At 37.0% G+C, this 18,514-nt stretch overlaps 1 protein-coding gene across 1 annotated transcript in view; it reads right to left on the bottom strand.

Annotated features, from left to right (window-relative positions):
* Nucleotides 1-1,999: 1,999 nt before the first annotated feature.
* HS2ST1 (heparan sulfate 2-O-sulfotransferase 1) overlaps nt 2,000-18,514 on the bottom strand; it is a 75,527-nt gene continuing 59,012 nt past the window's right edge. Inside the window, exons 3-7 of the mRNA XM_014883892.2 lie at nt 12,606-12,691; nt 8,950-9,088; nt 5,515-5,612; nt 4,302-4,459; nt 2,000-2,802 (exon numbers count right to left, since the gene is read on the bottom strand). Coding sequence (XP_014739378.1) covers nt 2,576-2,802; nt 4,302-4,459; nt 5,515-5,612; nt 8,950-9,088; nt 12,606-12,691 — 708 coding nt within the window. The 3' untranslated portion in view covers nt 2,000-2,575. The remainder of the gene's footprint in view (nt 2,803-4,301; nt 4,460-5,514; nt 5,613-8,949; nt 9,089-12,605; nt 12,692-18,514) is intronic.

The raw sequence follows: 18,514 nt of genomic DNA, 5'->3' as shown, positions 1-18,514 counted from the left end.
TAAAATTCTTATCTCAACCTTGAGAATTCACAGCAAAGAACATGAAGTGATATCTGATTAAATAAAATATGTTATCTTACATGAACTATGAAAAATATATTGCCCTTTTAAAAGTAAAAAATTTGCATTGTTCTATTGGCTTTGTTATTGGAGACTCGTAATTAAGAAATTCTAAATCCTGGAAGAAAAAAAAAGAAACATAACTTTCAAAACTGCTTAAAGAATAGAAGAAGTTTCTGTAGACCCTACTGAAATCAGTAGAAGTTTTGTCTATTGTTTTCTCGTCAATAGAGAAGCATTTGTCTACATACCTATTTCATTACTTAGATGAATATTTTACATTTTCACTTAGCAAGCTCTTCAGTTCTCTTAGAGGTACTCTGCTGAAAATTCTGAAGAAGACTGAAGAAGGTAAACTTATCTGAATTATTCTGAAAGAGAACAACATAGTAAAAAAAAACCCATCTAACAAAGCTATCACTGAGCGGAAATCTTTCCTGGGATTATAAATATTTATGTTACTTAAAAAAAAAAGTGTCTGCTTTTCAATGAAAACTTTTAGATCTCCATTAACTACTTTTTGTGTATGACTCCTCAGTTCCTTTCATGAGCTAGGAAACATGTCTTCATGTGTGACCCAACACATCCTATATCCAAACATGTTGGCATTATTATTGATGTCAACAGACAAGAACTAGAACAGGAAGTTTTAGCATGGTTCATGCTATATAAATGGTAACTTATGAGAAGGAACTTCCCTGATTATTTGGGAAGAACAAAGGGAGATCTATTTTTAAAATCAGAAGGGAAAAATCTAAGAAAACAAAGAAACTGAAAGATGTACTTGATAGTCTCTCATTATCCTCTTTGTAATTGGGCTGTTGCTTTTGGCTGCAGACATCCAGTTCACAGACCATTTTCCATTTCCTTTGTTTTCATTACAAGAACAAGTTGGTTAAAAAAACTCCACTTGGTAATTTTAAACTAAACCTTCAGCATCATACCTTAAGAATTTAAACCTTTCCCACCATTCTTTTCTTTTCATTCTTTTCTCCTCAATGCCTTCCCAATCAAATCCTATGAAAAGCACTTTTAAAAAAAGGCAGGTGTAAGTTGTGTAAATACTCGTATCTTTAAGAAAATTCAATAGGAAAAATTCTTGCAGTGCTCCACTGTCATTTGCTATGATGCAGTGGCCCCAAACATCTGTTCTAAAATTTCAATTGACTTCATCTGCCAGGTGTTTCACATTGTTAATAATGGCAACTCACAAATTTACAACAGTCACGTAAGGCAGTTACAGAAATATAATTATGTCAATCAAGTTCACTGCATCTTTCCCAGCCAGACTGCACATGACATTTTTCTTCTTGTTCTCTTACCCTAATAAAAGGATGAAGACTACATTGGTGTAAGGAGAATCCCTGGAAAACATTCTGGTATTGAAGTGAGAGAGGTCACTGAAGTGTGTTGCAGCAATGTCCAACAGTTAACGCAACCAGGAAGTAAATGTGATGTTTTTCACTTCACACATAACAGAACCGGTGCAAAAAACCCCACTTTAAACTAGTTACTTTAAACCTTTTGGTCCAAGTACATAAAATAAGCAGTATTTACAGCATTTTACTCCTTTTGTAAATGCAATGCTTTAAAACACGTTATAAAGCACCTCAGTAAAAATATTCTACAGATAAAAGTATTGAAGTAGTAGGAAAACCCTAGCCATACCACAGCTCACTAGTAGAGTCATAATATGGATTCACCAATACCTCAGTTTACAATTATTACAAAGAATCCATGGAGAAACTTACTTAAGAATTTACAATTTTTATACCACTGTGTAAGGATCAACTAGAACTGCAGACAATACCAAATTTCTTTGTAGTTTTCCCAACTTCAGTCAGTGGTGATGATTAAAAAAAAATGAAAAGAAAAACCCCATCGCTCTGTTTAACTTTTTACAATATTAATGTGAAAATGACATTTTAACACTAATGAGTAGTTTTAATTTTTTAATAAAACCACATTTATAAATATGGGCAATTCCAGCAGCAGCAGCATTTCTCAGCAGAACATGATTAGCCATCCCAATTAATATCATGTGACATGATACACAAAAACAAAGAACAGATGTCAACCAGTTATTAGGACTACTCATACTGTATACAACCAAAATTTCCATTTTGAAAGCTGGGGGAAATTATTTCCTCTTCACAGAAGTATAAATGAAAATAAATTGCTCTGAAAATTAAAAAGAGCATCAACAGAAGTGGTTTTTTGATTGTTTGTATTTTCAAATAGAACTGCCGTGGATTAATTGCTCTGAATTACAGTGTCGATTTCTTCAGGTTAAGGATATTGACTCCCATTGAAAGTATTAGATATAAGAAATGAAGCCTTTGCTTCTGGATTACCAACACAGCTATATCCAAAGCCCTGGAGGTGATCCACAACCCACTTTCCTCATATAAAGAAATGTCTTGGAGGTCTACAAGCAATCTAGTTTCCATGGCTGAGGACTAAGATGATGATGTGACCAAAGATTTAGGTCCATAAATCTAACAGTATAGCATTCTTAGTTTGATTTAGGGTAAATCTTTTCATAGAAAAAGTTCTGAGCCAGAATATACAATTCTCCATCTTTTTCCCGAACTGCATGTGCTCTGACAAACTGAAATTGCTCCAGTGCAAATTCATAGAACTCATTCTCCATTTTCCAGATTTCAGACTGCTGTAGCTTGGCAATAGTTTCTTTTGTGGGAAGTTTTTTCTCAGTTGTTTTCCTAAGATGCGACTTCTTTCCTAAATGCAAAATGAAAGCAATAACTTCACTTTCAAGTTAATGTGCTCAAAAAATGTTTACAGTCCTTTGTTATTTACAGAATTTTTATACTCTCAGTGTTGATAAACTGCATTAGAAGGAGCAGTGTTTAATCCAAAATTTATTAACACAACATGCGGAGTTGGAAAACTGCAGCCTCTCTAACTAAATGTTTATGAATTTTGCATCCATTCTTTCAATTCTTCCTGTTTGGTCTAATAAACCTAGGGAATCAACATTCATTTAAGAAATAAGATTACTCCATATAATCTACCTGGAGCAAAACTGGTCTTTCAAAATTAATTATTTAGATGTTAATCTGGTATCAAATGTTAAAAATTTTAGAAACTGCAGAGAGATTTCTTTCATAGAATCAGAGAAACATTTAGGTTGGAAAAGACTTTTAAGGTCATTGAGTCCAACCACAAACCTAACATCGCCAAGTCCCATTCAGCCATGTCCCCGAGTGCCAAACCTACACGTTTTTTAAATACCTCCACCACTTCTTTTAAATACCTCCAGGGAGGGTTATATTCAACTCAGACTACCAAAATTCCCCCTGTTCTTGTGTAGCTCTCTGTAGCTCTCCATAAAAGAGAAAAAAAAAAAAAAAATCTTGTTTTCATGTGATTTCAACTATTTCTAATCAAAATATAATCTCTACTAATAGCATTTAAACCATTATTCTCCAATCTAAATAGGATAGTATAGTCTTATCATAAATTATACATAAGCCACATCCCTGTTGCACAGAGTTTCTAAGACAAAGACGACCAAAATGATGACCAGATTTTCCCCACGGAGTGCTGTCGCTTTGTAATTAACTTGTTAATACTACATATCTAGGCTCCATACATCAGATCATTTTTTCCCTCTATTTGCAGAGGAAGCCCTGTTAAGATAGATCTTTTCTTCATCATAAATTGCATGGCCAGCTCCTAGAAACTGAGCTACTTGTTGTAGCTAGGAGCCCAGGGAGATAAACATCTACTTGGGTCTCTGCATCCCTTAGGCTTTACTGCTCAGCCAACCAGGCTGCATTGAGCACAGTTAATTCCAGCAGGGCTTCTGAGGAAATGGAAGTCTGCCACATTAGCCACTTTACAAAACTGAAGCCACTGCAGAACCTTACAAAAATATTCTGTTGCAAACACATGACAATGTTACATGCAGTATACCTACACACCTGCCTTTACCTCAACCTTAAATATTTACAAGTTGTGTAAGGCAGAAGGATACTTGGACCACCTAACCCCGAGACATGGAAGGAGAGAGAGAGAGAGAGAGAGAGAGAGAGAAAGAGAGAGAGAAAGAGAGAGAGGAAAGAGAGAGAGAGAAAGAGAGATGCTTTATAGGAGCATCATCCAGCTGAGAGACAAACCTGGCAGAGGCTCAAAACTATTTATGTAGATCTAAAGAATTCCCACTAAAAAAGGCAGTAAGTGGATGAAAAATCCATGGAAACAAAGTATTTAAATACCTGTCCGGTACAGTTCTGTGGCACCCCTGAAGAACCGGGGCAAAGCTGCCTCCAATAACATGATAAAGTCTTCAAGCTCTTCAGTAACTCCCACTAGGAAGTATTCATTAATCAGATTGTATTTGGCTTGTTCCAAAGCCCATCTGCTTCCCACATTCCTAAAATGACATAGAACAATTATAGCAAGTTCTGATGTCAGCCAACAATCCTTGGTCCCTAGATGGAGATTACTTCACAACAGGACATTTGTATATTCCAAGTTATAACTGTTCCTAACTTCATTTCCCTTTCCCGTTTCTCTCATCTGTGTTCTTACCTAAAAATGTGACTCCTCTACTTAGAAAAGAGTCTCAACAAAAATACCTGGGGGGTGTGTATGCAGATATGCTTAATGCCTCAATTCAAGCAATTTTTTGAGGATTTACATTGTCTCAGTATTAATACTCTGTCTCCACTTTCACATTAGATACCTGAAATCTGGCAAGAACACGCCTTCCCTTTTGCACCTTTTTTCTTTCGCTGCTTCTCCACATGGCCAGAGAGAAGACAGGTCTGAACAACAGGCACTGAAAGAGGAGCTCCCATGTATTTGCTTGTGTTTGAATGAACAATACCTTTGACAAATAATTGCCCTTGATACCACTCAGAATCTTTCAAATAATCTACGGGTATTTTTGCTTTTTTTTTTCTCCTAAAGAGTTTTTAAAAGTCTTTTCCATTGTTATAAAATATGTTGCATTGACAGATGGACACTATATGCTTTTGTTTCTGTTTCTGCTAAGTAGCATTGACTACTGGATATCTGGTAAAGATTTAAAAAGATAAATTTATCCTGATGTCAATTATTGTGTACTCCCCAGGAACTTTAGGAGTTTGAACTAAAACATCTCCATTCCAAAAGAAGGATACTGTAATCTGACATAAGAGAAAAATGTCAAGACTCTAAATCTACAAAAATTATTTTTAAAATTGAAAACATATGTTTTCCCTCACAGCACCACTGATACAGTATTGTAACTTACTGCTAGTTTAAAGAACTGCAAAACTTTTTCAGTAAATCCATTCAACAGAAAACACATTACTGAAGAATCCACTGCTTCACTCTGCCCAGTCCCCCACACTTTTGTCAACTGGACTACATATTGAAAAATTTGTTCAAGGTTATATTTCAGCACTGATGTACTTGAAAAACAAGCTACATTTATGTCCCTACCAGCATTCTGAGCTGTGGCCACAGAAGAATGGAATTTGAAGCCAAAGTTTCTCTGGAGCACAGTCGGAACCTCCAGCTGCCACACATTCATCAAAGGTCTGGAACAAAGACAAAATTGAGCTGAGCTTTAAAATCTCATATATGTATCAAACATCTCAAACTGATTAGTTGCTAAATGTAGTAGGGATAGAAAAACACATATATGATTTTCTAGAAAAAAAAATTCAAGCCTTGCTTTCACAGTGTTATTAGGATGATCTATTGTCTCAACTAAATAGTGCTTGGACAATCTTTTATGGTTACAGCTAATGAACAATTGATCTTACCTGATAAACTGATACAGCTTTGATATAACTTTAGCAAAGACTTTTTGTCAAAACTAGCAAAAATAGCCAGTCAGTTAGTATAACTGTTTTCCCATATAAAAGAAGTCACTAAAGATACAGCATCAAATGCCATCAGGAATTGTGCAATCCTGCAACAGTTGGATCTTTGTAACACAGAACATTGTGCATTTTGTGTTTTAGATTAAACAAGGTTCTATTACATTTTAATTATGACAAATAACTGCCATTTCAGAGGCTAATATTGTTTTGGCAATCAGAAGAAATGAAAAGAAGTTGTTCAGGGCCTAACAGAATATTCCATACAATATTGCTCTCTATGAGCATACACAGCTGTAGTAACAGAGTTACAATAGGAACTCCATTAGCACTGGAAGGAATTTGTAAATGCTTTACTGTGTCACCATAAAGGAAGTACTTATGATATTTCTAATCAAGATGTAAGGCCTGTATCTAGGATATATTAAAAAACATCACAGAGACAATTTTTTAGATTGTTTCTTCAGCATAATTACAAGTTTCTGTTCAAAGCAACCATGTAAAAACGCATTTGTGTAATTATTTGGGGTTAAGAAAAAAGACAACACAATTTGCTTCTATTTTGAGGTGAAGTTTATGAGATAATCTGAAAAAACTATTGACACTATGCCAAAGCAGGGAGTAAACTGTGGTGCCTTGATTCATATTGAACTCTGAGTTTAGAATAGCTTGTACATATCACACATCATAGATAAAAATGCAGCTTAAGTAGGAAAACAAGACATTGGTATGCTTGCCCTAGCATAGTTCTCTAGGGAAATTCTGCACTGATCCATTGTTAAATACATCTCTTAAATTATGAATGTTTATGCTAAAAATGAACTGGTGTCTGTGCAAAGAAAGATTTCTTTGCTTATACCTGCAGGTTATTTTACAGTTAATAAGCAAAAGGAAGCAAGCCGATTTCTAAGTAAGCTGAAATAGGACAGACTTCCTTCCACACTTCCTCTTATGCACCTACCTTGGCTGCTCCGTCCAGAGATTTTATTGTAAAAAACCCTTGCCCCTACAGACTCTACATTTGGAGCCAAGCTATCTATGACTTGTGTCTATGACACAGGGATCCAGAAAACAAACTAGTTAAGAATTCTTCTATATAAATGCTGAGGTATGGACTAGAAGGGGACAAGAGTATAAAGTACATTGAGATTCCTTTCCACTAATAAAGGAACAATTGATTCCACTGGCTGGCCTTCCTTACTTTTCATTTGAAGAGCTTTTCATGAATCTACTGTAACACATACTAGAATAAAGACACTGCAATTGGCTCAATCCATTTCTGAGCTTACTGAATTTTATAACTAATGTATGCAAAACTTGCATCATTTATACACTGACAGTTCCCCAGGGACACTTTAGAAGAATAGTACTACGTGATTTACATGAAAGAAGCCAGAAGCTTGATATAGTAAATCTATTTCACTTCAAATGAACTTGACATGCTTACAGAACATGTTAAATCTGTATAACAACTAAGTCTCTCAGACCTAAATAAAGTGGATTCATAGTGACAAAATGCAAAAAGCGTCTTCAAAAGAAAACATAAAATTAATAATGCAATGCATTTTAAGCATTATAAACAAGAATGCATTTGACCTTTTTCCCAGCAAATCAAAGCTTACAGTGAGTCTTACCAAGCAGCAACACTAAGGATTTTTGGCATGTTTCCCAGTGACTACCTAACCAGGTTGTTTGGATTATAATTCAAAATTAAAATAAACACTGATAAATTTCACTCTTTTTAGTAAGTTTTATGTCCTAGAAACAGCTCAGACTTGATAGCATGCTCAGCTTTCCAAGTGACTGATCTCCAGCAGGGAAGAGGAAGACAGGCTACAAAAGATGAGATGCTATCTCTCTTTCTAAAAATGTCTTAGTGATATCAAATCACATCACCTGTTCATCTGTTTAGCCAGTTCTATAAAGAAAATTTCAAAGTTTAATTTCAATTTATTCTTGAAGCTCTCCTCTTTCTATGCTGCTGTGCTGCAGGATACCTGGACAAACTGAAATGCAGCGGCTGAAGATGGCGCTAAACCCTAAATAACAGAGGAGCAGTTAGTTCCCAGCTGGAAAGAAAAGAGGAATGGTTTGCTCCCAATACTTAAAAAGCACTATTTGGATGGGCAGCACAAAATGATTACTCATGTTTATTAGTTGTTATGGTGTTTATAGGCTAAGCTGTATTTAGTGTGACTTCTGCTCATTTTTTCTATGTCTCTTAGTACGCACACAACACTACACGAGATTGTCAACGTCACAGAAAAACATCAGATGAAGAAAATATCGTCACTGGAACTGTATCAAGTGTTTGGCTCTGTAAAGTATAAAAATTCATTACATTTTATAGGATTCCACACTGTTCTCGCTACAGTAAACCATACTCGTGTATTTAATACCCTGCTTTTCTTCCCAATATAAGAAAAATCCAAACCAACATGCCTGAAAAACATCATACTGCAAATCATGACAGTGGAACAAATCCATTATGACACCTGAATGATGTTGCCATCCTAAAATTGTATTAGTAGTCAATGTTTGAATGTGCTAACCTGAACTTGTCTACAGACAAAAGGAGGAAGCACAGAAATTTACGTATGATACTCCACAGTTTCCAAAGACATTGCAATACTTACGTTTTTTAAAAACAGACTAAATTAGATTGCTAATTACATGAAAATAAACGACAAAGCCAAAGCATCAGCAGTTCTACAGCTTTTGCTGCGAAAATGTGTCCCAGTCCTCAAGATGTAGCCTTCCTACATAGGAGGATAAGCCTAATTTTCTAATTCAGGATACATAATAACAATTTAAAAAATATTTTATTTAATTTTCTAAACAAATTGCAATGTACAGTGAATTTACAAGGATACAAAGAATTACTAATATCATGCTCTGCTCCAGTATGGACAGGAAATGAAGACTATAACTTAAAAATCCACCATTATCACGAAGGCTGATAAAAGAATGATTTGGCTTTCATCAGAGCATTTAAAAATTGTTTTCACATTAATTGTAGTAAGTTCAGCACATATTATTGGGTGTACTTTACCTTTTTGTCCCCCTGTTTTCGCCTCCGTAGCCCTGGTCTGTAATCATCTCCAAAGCGCAGAAAGTAATAATAAGAAACTAGGCGTTCTATAGGATCTCTTATGACATTTATGTAAATTGGTTTCTTTTTAACACCAAATCTAAAGTAAAAGAGGAAAAAACATCTTTCAATGGACAAATCAAAGCTTCTCATCTAATATGCAAAAAGTCTGCCTTTATTGCTATACCTGAAATCTATACACAGAATATATGATACTGAGAGGAAGTTAAATGATCATTTCTTTTCATCCTCATATCCAGTGCATTACATGGATGTGAAAGTAAGTAAGTAAGTTCAATTTCAGCCTGCCCAAGATTATGATTTAAAGGGTTTATTATTAAAGAAACAAACAAAATAGACTTATTGTCACAAAATAGATATTAAAAACGTTTACACAATCATCTTGACTCTACAAATGCCTTAACTAGTTTAGCAGCTACATACATGTTTATAATAAGTACAAGGAAGTTTGCTATTGAGTTCCTGCCCTTGTGAACTGGGCTTTGCAATGCTATGAGTGGTTTTCCTGGCAGGTCTCCAGTTGTCAGAGACATTAACAGCAGGAAGACAGAGCTCAGAGCCCATCCACTGCCTGGGTTAAATGCATACAGCTATGCTTATTAAATATAAGCCTAAGATAGTATCAGTAACCATATTAACTTCACTATCTAAAGATATTAAATTATTCCTTAGATATTTACCCTAAGCAAATTTTGATGTACTCCAGTACAAACAGAAGCCTGATTAAATGACGTGGTAAGCTCATACGACACAGGAGAGAAATTTAAACCACCAAACTGTTTTGTGAAAACACCACCTTTTCAGCGATCTGTGTTCAAGTCATCTTTTATAATACATTACTCAGCTTTTTCTTTTCCATTTGAGACATGCTGTGGTAAATAATTATGGTATCCAAATATTAAGGAGTTTATATCACAATGGAAATTGTGATAGTCAAGTGTGTCACACAAAAGTGTGTCAAGTGCTCTGAAATAAAGCCAGAAGCTGGAAAAAAAAGTTCTCTTTATGTTCGTATTCGAAGTGGGAAAGAGTTCTGCATGGAAAGAGGGCCATTCATGCCTTCCTAGCTTGGCTAAACAGAGCACTCAGTCTTAAGATGCAGTACTATGATTTTTAAAGGGGTAAATTTTACTACTAGGTACTGTGCATATGAAGAACATTGAAAAGCTGAAGAACAGAAATGTAGCAAAAGCAGCAGAAAGGAGGAAGTTAGGGAAAAAAAACAACAATTAACAGGCATTGCTTTTGCCAAAAACAAGCACTATAGACAGAGAAGTTGTTAAAGACTACAGAAAGAGCAATTGATTGTCCAATGCTGCCAGTAGAGTACCAATGAGTCAGACTGAAGCACTCAAAGGCAGAATTGCTGACATCTGTCTGCATGCCAGCCCTGACGTCCCGGAGTCTGCTGAGTGGAGGGTGTGAATGTTTCAGCCATTCTGATGCAAAGTCCAGGCTTTGAACTGCACCCTCTTTAAGGTCCACTGAAGGGACATGCACGTGTCCCTTCCACAGATTACAGCAATGCTGGGGAAGCCGTAACAAACCATTTCCGTACAGCAGCAGCCCCAGCCAATGAACAGCACATATCCGTGGGTTAAATGAAAACGTCCAAGTCCTTAGAAACGCTTGTGCTGGATTGTACAATCGCCTGCATTTGCATACGAGCTTGCAGAAATAGTTTCAGTTACAGTAACATAAGCCTACTAGTAACATAAGTTATTACTGTAACTCTAATAATAATGATAATGAATTGACAATTGCATTATCAAAGAACTTTTTTTCCCAACTACTTACCAGAGAAAATAGGGAATAAGAGTGGAAAAAAAAATTTAGAAGACAAAAAACAGGGAAAAAATTTAATTTCTACATGGATAGATTACAATAACCTGCCCTCAATACTGTGCGTTATCAATGGAATCTAGTACTTTAATTTTCAGCATATTTTAAGAGGTACTTCCGATATTTCACAGTGGACCTAAGTCTGGTGTCCATGTATACGGAAGCATTGACTCTTCTGAAATATTTTACACTTTTTAACTACAAGAATGTTCATTACAAGAACATACCTCACAGCCTTAAAGGTGTGGGCCTTGCCAAGCACAACCAGCGTATTCAAGATATTATTCTAATAATGAAAACTCAAAGTATGAGAAAGCAAGCTGTTGTGGGGGAAAAAAAAATAAAAAAAATCACTCAGGTGAAAGGATAACAAACAACAAAGACAAGGATAACACAGTCCCAGAGGGAAGATGTAGATGAAAGAAATCTGTAAAGTTGCTTAGATGCTTTCTAGATGTAAAATATTTTAGTTTTAGGAGTTCCAGTATCTGAACGTGTTTTCAGCTTCATGAACTAACGTATAAAATAACATTCAGCTTTGCTACACCAGAAAGCTGTTACTCAGTTCAAGCGTTTATTAATGTTGAAGCATTTTAATTTAATTGGCATAAAGTACACTAATGAATTTTGATATATTTCATTTGATTAACTGATTTGTACGTAACTTCTTTTGCCTGTTACTTTTTGTAAACTTGGTGCTACTGGTCATTTTCAGCTACTCCTGTAGCTTTTAGCATTTTCTGATAACGTACTTCTCACTTCCCCATCTCATTTTTGCAATAAAAAGCTCAAATTAAAAATCAGCGTACATGACGGAATGAATAATTAAAAGAAATGACTATACGAAAGTAATTACTACACACAAAAAAGAATTTAAATAAATACTTTAATGCACAGAAACATAAAAACACTGAGGAGTGACCGTCAGCAAGAGGTAAAAGTAGCAGATTTTTGTCGACTGCACTATCATTTGTGCAGTCAAATGTAATGAGATCTGAAAACTCCACTTCCAATTTTAAATCATTTTTCACATGCTCCAACTGCAATATGAACCACTGCCTAGTAAGCATCTTAAGCAAAACTGACTTGTCAGTTCAAGGGGAGGTTCCTAAGACTGAGCTACTGAGGATCGCAGCTTTAGATCCCGAAGCAAAAATAAGACAAGAAAAGAAACATATGATAGTGGGAATAAAGATATGATCCTGAATCTTTGAAGTCAGTGGGAGGATTTTTATGATATTTTATTTAATTTTAGAAGAAGCAGCATTTAACTCCACAAGAATTATTTCAATGTTTTTTCTAGCAAGTCAAACAATCATACACCAGAAAACTACTTCAAAATATAACTTTTCATATTTTGATAAAGTGTAAAGGGATAGTAAGGTAGAGAAGAATTACATAACTTAAGAGCAGGTGCCGTTACTCTTTATACGAAGCACTTTTGGGAACAGGTATGTTAAACTTCCCCAAATGGGAAGCCAATCCTAAAACAGAACTGCCAGTGTTTCAGAGAAAAGCCATGATTTTCAGCAAAACAAGCTCCGAACTTAGACAAGGAGTAGTAATCCCAGCACATATGTTGTTTTTTCTGACTGAGACCCGGCTAGATTTTATCACGCAAGAAAGGGTGAAGATCCCCCCCAGACGCGGGCGGCCTTTCCGCACGCTGCAGTTGCCAGGCCCGAGCGCTAGAGGGCGCCGGCAGCCCGGCCGGAGCCCAGCCGCGCTCCGCAGGCGCCGCCACCCGAACGTACTTGGCGAAGTCCAGGTACGAGACATGGCCATGGTAAAAGCCCGGCTTCATCTCCTTCCAGGAAGTCACATTCTTCACAAATCGGACCTGTGGAAGTGGGCAACAGAAAGTGTTTCTGTACGGCTCATTACATTTCCCCATACACGGTGTGTTTACCGGCTTTTAATCTTGTAATGCATTAGAAAAAGTCTATTTTGATTATTATAAAAAAATTTGTGCCACCTAAAATAGACTTTTCTGCAGCATATAGACGATTGATTTTAGATCATTAGAATTTAATTATCAGAAACTAAACAAAAGCACAACACAACAATCAGAAGGACAGTTCAAGGAAAGCTACCACAAAAATATCAGCAAGGCAAATATTTACATTTTTGTCAGTCCATTTTATTTGTAATTGGAAAAGAATGAAGAATTCTTTCAGTAGAAACACAAGTGTGTATTTGATAGAATTGTCTGATGGGTATTCAGTCCCTCAAATAAAAGTGTACCAGATCTACAGTATGTTCTTAGACCTATTTTACTGGGACATAAGAAATGAATCCGACTGTTGATTTGCTGCTCCATCCCAAAATGCAATGCACAAGTAATCCTGAAATGTTATAAATGCATGTAATGTAAATCAGATCTATAGTTTGCTATTCTGAATAGTCATCTTGAGCCTAACATTTCAGTGAAACTTTCACACTAAAGCATGAAGTAGCCATTAAATGAGGGCTGATAGAGCAGTTACTGGCAAACTCCACAAAAATAGGAATAGCTTTACATTTCAAAAAACAAAATGAGACATATGCCCCAAACCAGAGTGTGTGATCAAATTAAGTGGGACATGCAAATTCTGATAGAGCTTGGCTTTACTAGAAGAACAGAATATTTTAACATCAAAGCATGTAACTGAAAGTTATTCCAAAACTAGTGAATTGGATAATAAAGAGAGGATGATAAATTTGTACTGCCTGAGCTGTCTGACAGAGATAGGCCATTTCTGAGGCTGTGAATTAAAGGACAGTGTTCTCTGCACATTTACAGTATCTTTTCTGTTATACAAAGAAACAGATAACCACAAAGATTCTGAAGTGAGACAAGAGAGACAAAAAAAGGAAAGTTTGAGAGCTAAAGACAACACACTAACTAACATTCTGTAAGGTCAAGTGGCTTGAGAGTGTCCTGAAGCATAATATTTACTACTTGTTATAACCTACCAATTGGAGATTTTAAGAGGCGAGATTGGCCTGCTGCTGTTTCTTCAATTGTGCAAAACTCATGGTCTACAATTTAAGAGGTTCGTAACCTGTACTTATTTCTCTAAACACTGGCTCTTGGACTCCCAGATAACAGATATTTATATTAATAGTAAATCTTAATAAGTTTTTCAGTGTACAAGTTTCAGTCTCTGCTCTGGCACTACAAAATTGGAAGCATTTATTGCGTATGAAAATGGTGGCAAATCTAGCTGAAAAGCACTGCACAATGTTCCACAATGGTGTTTCATAAACTGCATTGGCTGTCTGGTTTTGTCCATAGCACAAGCTGTTAATATGGGACTTTGAATCCAGTTGAACTACCTTTACTGCTACTGAAATAAACCACACTCCCATTGACTGTATCTTTCCAAGATTAATGACAAGATATTTTCAGTGGAAAGCCTCAGCTATAAATGTTTCTTTACCTGGCAAAGATCCTTCCTAAATACAAAATATATATCACCTTTCCTTCCTTTACCCACAAACCCCAAAATGTCATGGTTGGTTGATACAACTCTGCAAGAAAAGCAGTTAGGCTATTTAGGCTGTGCAGTGCAGTCTACATATTAAAGTGCACGTTTATGCTTCCATGAATAAGTTTTTTGAAATCTTACATCATCTAGATTTCAGTTTCTAATAGACTAGGACTAGACATAAGTAACGTTAAGTACAAAATCTCAACTTTTTTTTTTTTAGAACCCCATGAAAACATCTGGCATCAAATTATAGATGTTTCAGTAACAGTTACAAAAATCCTTTATTGCCTTTGTCCTACAGTGTTGTCTGCCATGGAAATAATTGTTATGAATGTAGGGTGGATACTCTAGCCTCTAACACCAGCCGAGCTAAGAGAAGGCTAGGAAGGTTTGATAACAAACCTGTGACATGTACATCTGTCTTAAGATGGACGTGCAACATGCTGAGCCCCTGAGAACTAGAGTTTTTAACACCTAGAACTAGCCTGCAGGCAAGAGATTTTTTTCCCCCCCACAATTTGCAGCATTCCAAAAGCCAGAATTGTTCCAGGTCACGACAGCCTAATGAGTCTGGATTCACACATTTTAGGTCAGAGATGAATATTGCTCACTGCTTCATGCTGTTAAATATGATCAATTTTACCTTTCTTTTCAGGGCTTAGCAGGTACTGAAGCTTTCAAGAGACAGAGCAAGCTTCTCCATCTGAGCCCAACTGAATACAATTTGAGGTGACTTTAAAAGTTCAGATAGACGTGAATGGAATTCCTGTGAAGTTGTTTCATGGTGCTTTTATATCATCAGCTACAAAGTTGCTTCACAGCCTTTAGTAAGTGGGAAATGAGCTGAGGTTCACTGAATTAAAAAGCCTGATCAAACGTACTCTAGGGGTATAAGATGTCCGGAAAGGTATGTTAAACACATTCAGTTTCTAGGACAGTAGGAATTTAAAACAAGTCCCAGTGAGCCAAAAGGAGGAAAAACCCAGCCAGCATACTTGGTGTGAGAACAAGCCATGTGTGCAAACTAAAGTGATGCTGTAAGTTCTTATCTCTGTCCATTAACTGCAACCATCAGCCTCTCTCTTCTCTACAGTCTGACTACACACACTCACATGAACTCACGTACACTCAGACACACACCCAGCCACACTCACAATCACACACACGTGTGTTCGAGTGTCTGAGGGTGCATGTGACTGCTTGTGTCTCTGTGAGTGTGTCCGAGTGTGCAAGAGTGTGGGAATGAGTTAGTGTGCAAGAATGTGTCTGAGTGAGCTCTGAATCAGGTAGTCAGGAATGCTGGAAACAAGCAAGCAGCACATCTTTGGCTGCATGCCATGAACAACCACAAGCAAGCTCAAGGCAAGGACGGTTGAGAAAAGCAATTTTGTGAGATGGTGGAAAGATTGAGCTCACCAGTTCAGCCACAGTACAGCCAGGATACCTGCCTTGCACTAATAGTTCTTTCTCAGAAGGAAAGATACAACTGGCACACATGCAGCACTCGTACTCAGTAGATCATCTAACTCCAAAAGAAAAATTCTTCAATGTTCATGGGCGTGTGACAGTACTTCCACTCCTAACAGAGCTGCTGCAGCCTTTTCACTTGTTCCACTTCTGACTCACTTTCAGCCCCTGAAACCTGCACTAGAGCAGAGGAAGTAAGTATCACTAAAGCCACTATGACTGTTCTGTCCTCTGAGAGACCAACTGTTTTAGAATGCAGTTGGAAGCAAGATGGTATTTTCATGCTGCTCTTTTGAGAAAAATTGAGAGAGAAACTGAAGGAGAAAAAACCTTAGAAACAGAAAACAGCAAGCTGAGGGATTAAAACACTGGATAACTGTAGCATTCATGACAGTATAGAGAATGTTCTCACACCCACTTTTTAAATAATGTATCAAGAATACATGCTGTAATGGAGAACAATCATTTAATTTTAAATGTTTTAGATGACAACTTCACCATGTAACAAAACCAATGAAGCTTGTGTGGCTGGTATGCCATCCTGATAGCCATAACACAGCATTCCCGTATGGACAGTGTGTCACTGCTGACATATGCAAGCAGCAAAGAACTCAATCAAACAACTACTCCGAATTCATTAGGAAAAGCAAGTGTTTCTACTACAGACCACACAGGTCAGAAATGCAATACGGGCAACATGGCACTCAGCTTGCTGCAAAGAAAACGCCCAGCCTGGGGAAAGAGGGGCAGCTCCCAGGATCCTGCTGACAAAGATGCTGAAAAGGAAAGGAGGGCTGCTGGGACAAGTTACACCTGAAACTAAAATGGGTGTTAGGAACTCTTATCGAATTATCTCAAACCAGATACAGACTATATTCAGAATGGATTTTAAATATAATTCTTTTCATATTGCATTCAAGAAGTAAAGGTTTCACATATGGGCAGAGAACTTAAAATCTGTTACGGAATTACAGTAGTTTGGAAAGAGTACAGGAGAAAAACTGCACAAAAGAACGCTCACTAATTTACAAATTTCTGCCAGGCCCAAAGCAATCTTCACCTTGCTTAGGGAGATTAGCTTTAACAAACACTATCAATGACAGAACAATTTCGTCTCTATGATATGCTTATGTATTTTACTACTGGAACATATACACCTAATGCACTCAAATGAGCTATTCTGGTGAAGGTGGCATATGAATAGGTCATGCGAATCCAAGCCCACACAGAGTAAACATCATCAGCTACCACTCAGCACCCCTGCCATCTCTAGAATTATGCACTATTACTTACAGTGGCAAGCTGTTATCTCCATGTATTAAAGATGAATAATTATTTCTGCATCTTTGAACAACTATGCAATATATGAAGTTCTTCATTCTCAGCATCTCCCAGTTTATGGCCACCAAAGAAGAACAGTATCAAGTGTCTAATTAAACTACATAATTTGCCACCTTGGACAAGAGCATAGTAACAAATGAAGGTAGGACTGACAGTATTGTGTACATGCTCAGCACAGACGGCTTTTCATTTTTCTATAGATTATTATTAGAGGAAAGATGAGGAGTCTTCTCTTCTATAAAACTAAGCCAGCAAAGAACAAATTTTATTTGAATTAAGTTCAAACAGAAGTAGAAATTTAAGATAGTGTTTAATTTACACCTATTCAAAGACTAGCTCTCCTATCCTTCAGGACAGACCTCCATTTCAAGAGACACCTTGGCAGAAACAGAATTTAGTGGGAAGCACAGCACTAGGTACGACTGACTTGAGCACGATTTTTAATTAACAAACATAGACTTATTAAATCTTTTGAAATATCACTCTACTCTTCGTGCACAGCACTTTCGTACTTGTTCTATGCAGTGGGCAGGACCATAGTGATGGCTACCAGACTTTATCATCACAATAATCAAGTATGACAGTATCACCTTCATATGTAGGAAACCATTTTACAGGAGGAAATACTCAACAGTAACACAACCGCACTATCACAAAACAGATTCTGGTATCATTATTTCCTCTGCACAGAGATCCCTACCTCAGCCTTTCCCCCATATACAGAACTGGAAGTGGAGGGCCTTGAGCATCTGCTTCTCCCTGCCCCAGTCGAGCTGGCTGAGCTGCTTCTGCCCATAGACAGACACTCAGAGGAGCTGGAAGGCTCAGTGCTGACATGCTGCAATGCAGAGCAGCTCCTGCCTCTGCTGCATATCAACTTCAGCGATCAGCACACAACCGGCAGTAAAGAGACCCGAAACATTCGTTTTACAGGCAGGCATGATGACAGCGATGGTTCAGATCTCTAACCTGGATTCTCTGCAAGTTCACTCATGACAGCCAAGGAAATATTTAAGAAAATAAACCAATAAAGCTACTTCTTCACCTCAGCCTAACAAAGAAACAGCACTGAACCCTCACCATATTTTTAAAATACTCTTTTTTAAATACAGTAGACATGATCATTTCTAGTCTGGTACTACAGTGATTTTAGTGAGAACTTTTAAAGGAAGCAAAGTGACCCATCCTTTGCAGTGCAAGCTATTTACAATCACTTTTCTGTATGTTTTTTATCACCTGTGAGACCTGACCAGTCCCAGTACCAAAGACACAAGTCTAGCCCTGACAGCATGGCACAGTGCCTGCACTACTCAGAGAGCAAATTGCCTAAGACTGCATTCACTGCAGATGGAGATGACAGGCAAAACAGTTATAACAACAAA

This window comes from Sturnus vulgaris, chromosome 9 (assembly GCF_052056855.1).
Source record: "Sturnus vulgaris isolate bStuVul1 chromosome 9, bStuVul1.hap1, whole genome shotgun sequence".
Lineage (NCBI taxonomy): Eukaryota > Metazoa > Chordata > Aves > Passeriformes > Sturnidae > Sturnus > Sturnus vulgaris.
This window is presented reverse-complemented; position numbering and strand designations above follow the sequence as displayed.